This window comes from Neophocaena asiaeorientalis, unplaced genomic scaffold (genome assembly GCF_003031525.2).
Source record: "Neophocaena asiaeorientalis asiaeorientalis breed wild unplaced genomic scaffold, Neophocaena_asiaeorientalis_V1.1 scaffold348, whole genome shotgun sequence".
NCBI lineage: Eukaryota > Metazoa > Chordata > Mammalia > Artiodactyla > Phocoenidae > Neophocaena > Neophocaena asiaeorientalis.
The window spans coordinates 1468400-1475618 of NW_020172672.1; the positions used below are offsets into that span (position 1 = coordinate 1468400).

The 7219-nt window shown below is 57.3% G+C and overlaps 1 protein-coding gene across 1 annotated transcript in view; it reads left to right on the top strand.

The window, feature by feature from the left end:
- The window catches only part of PLEKHD1 (pleckstrin homology and coiled-coil domain containing D1), a 28253-nt gene extending 22634 nt beyond the window's left edge, over positions 1-5619 (top strand). The window contains exons 9-13 of the mRNA XM_024739593.1: positions 1330-1508; positions 2037-2169; positions 2544-2688; positions 3014-3163; positions 3464-5619. Coding sequence (XP_024595361.1) covers positions 1330-1508; positions 2037-2169; positions 2544-2688; positions 3014-3163; positions 3464-3633 — 777 coding nt within the window. The 3' untranslated portion in view covers positions 3634-5619. The remainder of the gene's footprint in view (positions 1-1329; positions 1509-2036; positions 2170-2543; positions 2689-3013; positions 3164-3463) is intronic.
- Positions 5620-7219: the final 1600 nt, after the last annotated feature.

Consider the following 7219-nt stretch of genomic DNA (forward strand, 5'->3'; position numbering starts at 1 on the left):
GGCATGTGGAATCTTCCCGGACCGGGGCACGAACCCGTGTCCCCTGCATCGGCAGGTGGACCCTCAACCACTGCGCCACCAGGGAAGCCCCAGTGCTTATATTTTTATACTCGATGGAGGATCGATTAGGGTGGGCTGCATGGCCACCCACCACTTCCTTCTTGCGGCTCATTCACTTAGCTGTTCCCGGTGAAATTGAGCATGAGGGAAAATCCACTGCCAGATCACCTCCACTTGATACGGAAACAGCGAGGGGGGAGGAGGAGGCATGTGTCAAGGACAAGGTGCCAACTCTTTAGCAGGGCGTCCAGGTGCACATTCTGGCCCCAGCCTCTGCTACCCTCCCGTCCCCTCTCCCTCTGCTGCCCCTCCACACCCGGCACAATGACATCCCCACATCTGGTTCAAACCACTGAACACAAGTGCCCCAAGGAAGCCGTGACCTCCATCCTCCACACCTTGGCCCACACTGCTCCTTCTCCCCAGAACGTGCTCTCACCTCTTCTCTGCCTAGAGAACACTTTCATCCTTCTAAAGCTCAGCTCAAATATCACTGTAGTCCAGGTTCCCTGACTCTTCGAAGGAGGGATTTGCTCCGAGCTCTGGGTCCCCACGGCACTTTGTACATCTGTTAATGCACTTGACACATGAGGTTGTGTTTTCCAAACGGTGAGCTTCACTAGATTGCATCTTAAGTTCTCTCCAAGCCCAGCACCTCGAGTGAGCCTGGCATGTCGTGGGAGATCCGTGATGGTTACCAGATTCATGAACTGCCTTGCGGATTGCAAGGTTTCTATTCCCCCTTGACTGACTGCGGCTTTGTGGTGCCTTTATTTGTTTATCTTTCCCTGTCTCACCACAGGAAGTCGTTCTCATGGGTAGTTTCAACTCCAGAATTTCTTAGTAGTGCAAGATCCCAGTCTGATAAGTGGGGAGAATGTCTAAGTCTGCTCTTGGGCTGGTTCCTGTTGGGTGTTCTTCACACAAGCCCAGCACACTCCCTCACTTGTTCCTGGAGGAACAAGGACCCCAGAAGCTCACGATGCCCTTGAGCCTTTGGTCCCCATTGTAGTAGGTGCCCCGTCCGCGTCCACTGCCACGAGCTGGGCTCCTCCCTGACTTCCTCGATGGAGGAGTAGCCTTGCCTCAGTGGGAGGAAGGAGATCCTCGCTGGCCTTTTACCTCAGGGAAGAATGAAGACATTTCAGGTGTCCCTCAGAGGACTGAGCGAGGAGAGCCTCACTTCCCGGAATTGAAATCCAGGTGAGGGCAGCCATGGCGGAGATCCTGACTTAGGCTCTTTCTCTTCTTCGCCTCCCTCCATGCCAGGAACTCTCCATAGAGAAGAAGAAAACCCTGGAAATGCTGGAGGAGAATGAGAACCAGCTGCAGACACTGGCCAATCAGAGCGAGCAGCAACCCCCCAGTGGGGGTCTCCATAGCAACCTGAGGCAGATAGAGGAGAAGATGCAGCAGCTCTTAGAGGAGAAGCTCCTGGCGGAGAAGCGGTGAGGGAGCCCTAAACCCCTAAGTCCATAGAGGAAACTCTCCGTGAACTGGACACCTGGGCTCTTGGGTTCTAGTTGTCCTCGATCAAATGGGTCACTCACTTCCTTTTGGCTAGGACTCAGTTTCCCCACCAGGCAAATGGGAAGCAATCCTTCGCTATCCTAAGCAGACTTGGTAATTGTCTCTTGCAATGGTGTGACCCATACAGACAGTCACTAGGCCTGTCTAACAGAGCTTTGTGACGGGCTGGGCAGGTCCTCTCAGCCCCATTTTACAGATGAGGAAACTGAGCCTTGGAGGGGTTGGAGGACCTCCCCGAGCTCACAGAACTAGCGAGACGTGGACCCAGGACTCCCCTCACTGACCACGTTACCCCCATCACCACCTGGGAGACAGGACCCAGCCAGTTCTGGGGCTCACGAAGCAGGGTCTCAGGTTTCTCCAGCCAGGTCCCTGCGAGGGGCCGCCCTCCCACTGGAAGCCCCGTTGGTGAGTGGGCCCTGAGCGAACACCTCTCCCCGGGGCAGGATGAAGGAGAACGAGGAACGCTCGCGGGCCCTGGAGGAGGAGCGGGAGTTCTATTCCAGCCAGTCCCAGGCGCTGCAGAACTCCCTGCAGGAGCTGACGGCGGAGAAGCTGCAGGCAGAGCGCGAGCTCAAGGTGCTGGGCCACTGGGAGCGCGTGGTGCTCGGGGCCCTCCCCTCACCAGGAGGCTTACTTCCCTCACATCCCTCCCCTCACCGGGCAACTTCCTGAATGAGCCCCTGACCAGCCAGGTGCAGGCAGTGCAGCCACCACGAGGGGAAGCCCTGAGCCTCACCTGCGGTGGGGCATCATTGGAGACACCTGTCCCGTGCAGGGGCTGAGTCCCGGCTATCGGGTGGAGGGCGTAAGACAAGAAGCAGGATGCGGTAACTTCCATCCCAGTCTGGAGGCGAGAAAGCCCGCTGAGCCACGGGTGATCGGGGAAGGCCTCCAAGGGATGGTAGCTGCCCCGCCAGGACCCATTTCCCTCTCCTCGCCTCTCCCCTCAGGCTGAGGTGAAGGTCCGCGTGGACCTGGAGAGGCGTCTGCGGGAGGCAGAGGGGGCCTTGCGGAGCCTGGAACAAGGGCTCAACTCCAGGGTGCGGAACAAGCAGAAGGAGGAGAGGATGCGGGCTGACGTGAGCCACCTGAAGAGTAAGCCCTGCCCCCAACGCCGGCCCAGCCCTCGAGCTCTGCCCAGCCGTCCAGGCCCTGCGGAGCCCGGCCTGGGGCCGGAGCGCCACTCGGGGCCTGGTGTGCACTAGGTGACCCATAGGTGTTGATGGGCATCTCCTGGGCGTGGCTGCCTTTGGCTCTTGGATCCGGGGTGGGGGGAAAGCCTGAAGTTCTGCCCCCTTTGGCAGGTGACTTAGGTCTCCAAAGGGATGGGGGTCAGCGTATTTCCCTCTCCACCCAACCAGGATCCTGGGGAGGGGAGGGGCGGGCAGGAGGGGAGGGTGCAGTGGAACTGCGGCCGCAGGGTTCTTTGAAGAGTGCATCCGGAATGCGGAGCTGGAGGCCAAGATGCCGGTCATCATGAAGAACTCCGTGTACATCCACAAGGCGGCCACTCGCCGCATCAAGAGCTGCCGCTTCCACCGGCGCCGGTCCAGCACCTCCTGGAATGACGGTGGGTGTGGCTGCCCCCCCCCGCCCCCCGCCCGGGCCCTGGCGGGTGGGACGGTACGGGCTGTCGGTGACTAGGCAGGAAGAGGGCAGGGCGGGGAGGGAGAGGGGCTGGCCCAGCCCCGAGTGTGGCCCGAGCCCGGCTCCCCCAGCCTTGGGCTTCTCCCAGGGTCATGGGAGCCCATGGGCCGGGAGGGGCTGGAGGATGGGGTGTGAGGGAGGGGGGCTGGGGTTGGGGACAGGGCTGTGCCCCAGTGGAGGGAGGGCTGTTCACGGCCGGCCCGTGGGGCCACCGTATCCCCAGTGAAGCCGTCCCAGTCCTTCATGACATCCCAGCTGGAAGCTAACAACATGGAGGAGCTGAAGGAGGTGGCCAAGCGGCTCAGCCGGGACCAGCGCTTCCGCGAATCCATCTACCACATCATGGCGACCCAGCCTGGAGCCCCCTCTGCGCTTCCCCCGGTGGGAAAGTGATGGGCGCCCCTCCCCGCCGCCCAGGTCCTTCCTCACTGGGGGCAGGAGGGAGGGGGAGGGGGAGGCCTGACTCTCCGCGGCTCCTCTCTGCCCCCGCTCCACGTGGGGGCCGGCCTCACCCGCAAAGGACAGGGGCGCCACCTCCCTTACCCTCACCCCAGACCCTACCCTTGGGTCAGCTCAGGCCAAGCTGGGTGGCGCCTGGTTGTCATGGTGAAGCAAGGATGGGGCCTGGCGGCACGGAGACTTTTCTGGCCGGGGAGGGGGATGGGCAGGGCAGGGCCCACCACCTTCTGCCATGCCCGCTGTACTTCTCTGTGACTCTGCCGCCCTCCCCACCTTGACCCTTGCTTCCCAACCCTCTTTGCTTCTGAGATCCACAGGCGTCCCTCGGTCAAGGCCCCTCTTTGACCACACCGCGGGTCAGGGAAGAAAGGGAGCTGGCACAGCCGCTTCTGGGCCGGTGGCCTACCACCCTCGCCAGACACACCGTTCCCGGGGCCGGGCCCTGGCTGTGGGGCCGGGCCCTGGCTGTGGGGCCACCCGCTCCCTTCCCTACTCAGGGTGACTCGCCCACCTGCAGCCTCCATGCCCCCCGGGGAAGGTGTGGCCCTGACATTCCTCCCGTGCATGTCCCGAGGGCCCTGGGCGGGAGGGAGCTGTGGCCAGCAGCGAAACTGAGGTCTCTCCCAGAGATCAGGCAGCAAGTCAGCAAGTGGAAGAAGGCGGCGGGCTCCTGCCTATCCACTCCTGGCCCGGCAGGGAGGCTGCTCCCTCTGGCTGCCATGGCCCTGCTGGGCTGCGGGACCCCGGAGGTCTCCCTCCCAGCTGCCTTTCCTTCGGTCACCTTGCTGCCTCCTCTCCTGTAGAGGCTTTACCCAGTGAAACAATGTGACCACGAGCCCTGGAAGATGGGGGGCCACTGGTTGGCCCAGGGTCATCAGAGGCGAAGCTGAAACATCTGTTCGCAGCTTTTGTGGGAGACACTGCCCTACAGGGTGCTAAGGACTGTGTGTCCCTCTCCCATGGACAGACTGTCTGTCTGGCTCCTCTCCCTCCAGGCCTTCCCTCCGAAACTGCCTGAGTCTGTTGGTCTCTCCAGAAAAGGGGTCTCCCTGGGGTCAGGGTGCTCAGGGGCACGGGTAGTATTAAAGGTGCTGATCGTCGGCTGCTTGGACAATGGAGCCCAGTCTGAGAGGTGGACAGATGGCTGCAGGGCAGGGGCCTGCAGCCTGTTCTGTGGGAAAAGGAATGTTACTGACTCAAAACATGGGCATGTCTACGGCTGGGCCAGCCAAGGCCAGGCAGGCTGCCCTGCTCTGCGGTCAGGACTGCCTGGTGAAATGAACCTCATCAGTCCCTTCCCAGCGGTGGGTGGACTTGGATGGCCTCAGCCAGTCTCTTACGAGCCTAGGTGGGAATAGGGGTGGAGATGCTTCAGAATCAACGCATCTGAAAGGCATGAGTCTCAATGTAAAAGCTTTAAACGTGTAGAAACCTGCATAAACCTGAACTCATTGATTTAACGTGTACGTAGGATGGACTTTAAAACGAGGAAGCTTTAGAAACCAAGATTGCTATTTTATTTTCTGTTTAATTTAAAGAATTAAATTAATAATGGTTTGTTCTTGGAGAGAGATCTTTCCGAAATTTTCAAACGCACTTCCCGGCCTGGGCAAACTATTAACCAGAGAGGAAAGTGCTTTCTCACGCACATTCACCAATCTCTAATTTCTTCCCTCCTATCTCACCCTGTACTTTCCACGCCTCAGGCAAGTCTGTGTTGTCGTCAACCAACTGATCAATCCATAAGTATTTATTTGTTAAAAACTTACTCTGTACCTAGCCCTGTAAATAGAAAAAGAGTAACATCCCTATGTGAAAATATGTAGGGGTGAAAATTACTTACTGGAAATATATGGATCTGATTTTTTACAGAAACAAAACCCTATTCTTTGGCCGATTAAAAGGGTTTGCTGCCGCGTCGCTTGCTCTGTGGTCATTGCTAGAGAGATGCTGCCCCCTGCAGGCTGAATGTGGAATTGGCTGCCTGTGCTCATTTGCACACACGTTTCCCTCCCTACGAGGAAGTACTCCCCATTGCTGCACCTCCAGGAAGTGGCTTCTTAATAACTGAAAAATCTGTGTTCCCGCCCTGAGATCCTGGCTGTCCCCTTGTAACAAGGACTACCAGCCAGATTTTCTTCTGATCTGAGCACGGACCAAAAGGGACAAAGCTGACTGCGCCCGTGGGAATAGCCTCAGGCAGGCAAAGGGTACCTAGTTTGATGGCTTGCTAGTTTTGGTGTCCCTATTGGAAACTGACAGTTCTACCTGCTCTGATGAGGAGAGGCTTATGCTTTTGTTTTGATCGTGTAAGGGAGGGAGAGAAATGGTGATGACTGGGTTCTCCTCCTATTTGATCTGTTCCTTCACTGGGGAATGGATGATCTATATCATAGCCCTTTATATGTTGTTTCCCAGCATAATTATTAATGACTCCCCCTTTTGCTATCACAAGGGTCCCAGTTTGGATGGTATTTCCATGGTCATCTTAGCTTTAGTGCTTTTCTCCAGTGAAATGTTAATGGGTGAGGCAAGAGATCTGTAAAGTGTAAAACACTTGTGTTCTGATCTACTCTCCTGCTCCCAGCTCCTGGGAAGGATCCACTGCCTGTATTTGTCTCTGGAGGGATGTGATTCTTGCCCCCATCCATCCTATCTCACCCAGCCCAGCATGATCTGGGCAGCCTGTGGGTGCTTGGGTACCATCCACGTGAGATTTGGAGCCTACAATGAATGATGAAGGTGAAACTGAAACTTGCTCGAGCCCAGGGTGGGTCAGATTTGGTCTAATTGGAAGGTAGTTATTAAACCCATCAAACAAAGGAGCCCTCGGATAAAGGCCAGCAGTCCCTGGGGACCCTTTTGCTTCTGCGTTAAGCCAGGATGAAGCCACTCAGACCCCCAGGATGCAGCAAGGGCTCTCCAAGATCAGAAACCCTATGGCTTTGACTCTTGGGGGGGAAAGATGCTGACTTCTCTTATCTCATCCCACACCTGGGAGCAGAGGTGAAGGGGTGTCCTTTGCAAGGCTTTGGGAGAGGGTACAGTGGTATCCTTTTGTTCTTGCCACTTAGAAATAGAGGTCCAGAGTGGTCCCAGACATCCAAAGCAACTGGGAGAAACTGGTTGTTCAAACATCCACGTGGCTGTGGACGGGTGTGGTGTAGCGCCCCAGGTTTGGTCCTCCTGACTCTTTGCACATCCCATCTCCCCTTCTCTTCCCTAGACTTGGGCTTCCACTCGTTGCTACCAACTCCTCTGGCCCAAAAATGAGCTTCCCTCTCCATCCCGCTGGGTTAAAGTTGTTCAGGGGAAGTTCAGGAAGCACTCCAAGCCCAGAAATCCTGGGGGCGGGAGGGTCTTAATAAACTCCATCCCCTTGTGATGAATTCTACCTGCAACTGCCACCAATGTTTCAATGCAGTCCGTCATTCCGTGTGTCCTTTGGCTTTCCCTATGTGCGACCCTTGACAATCAGGCAGTGAAGTTGTTGTGGGTCAGGGCTGCTCAAAGGCCGGTG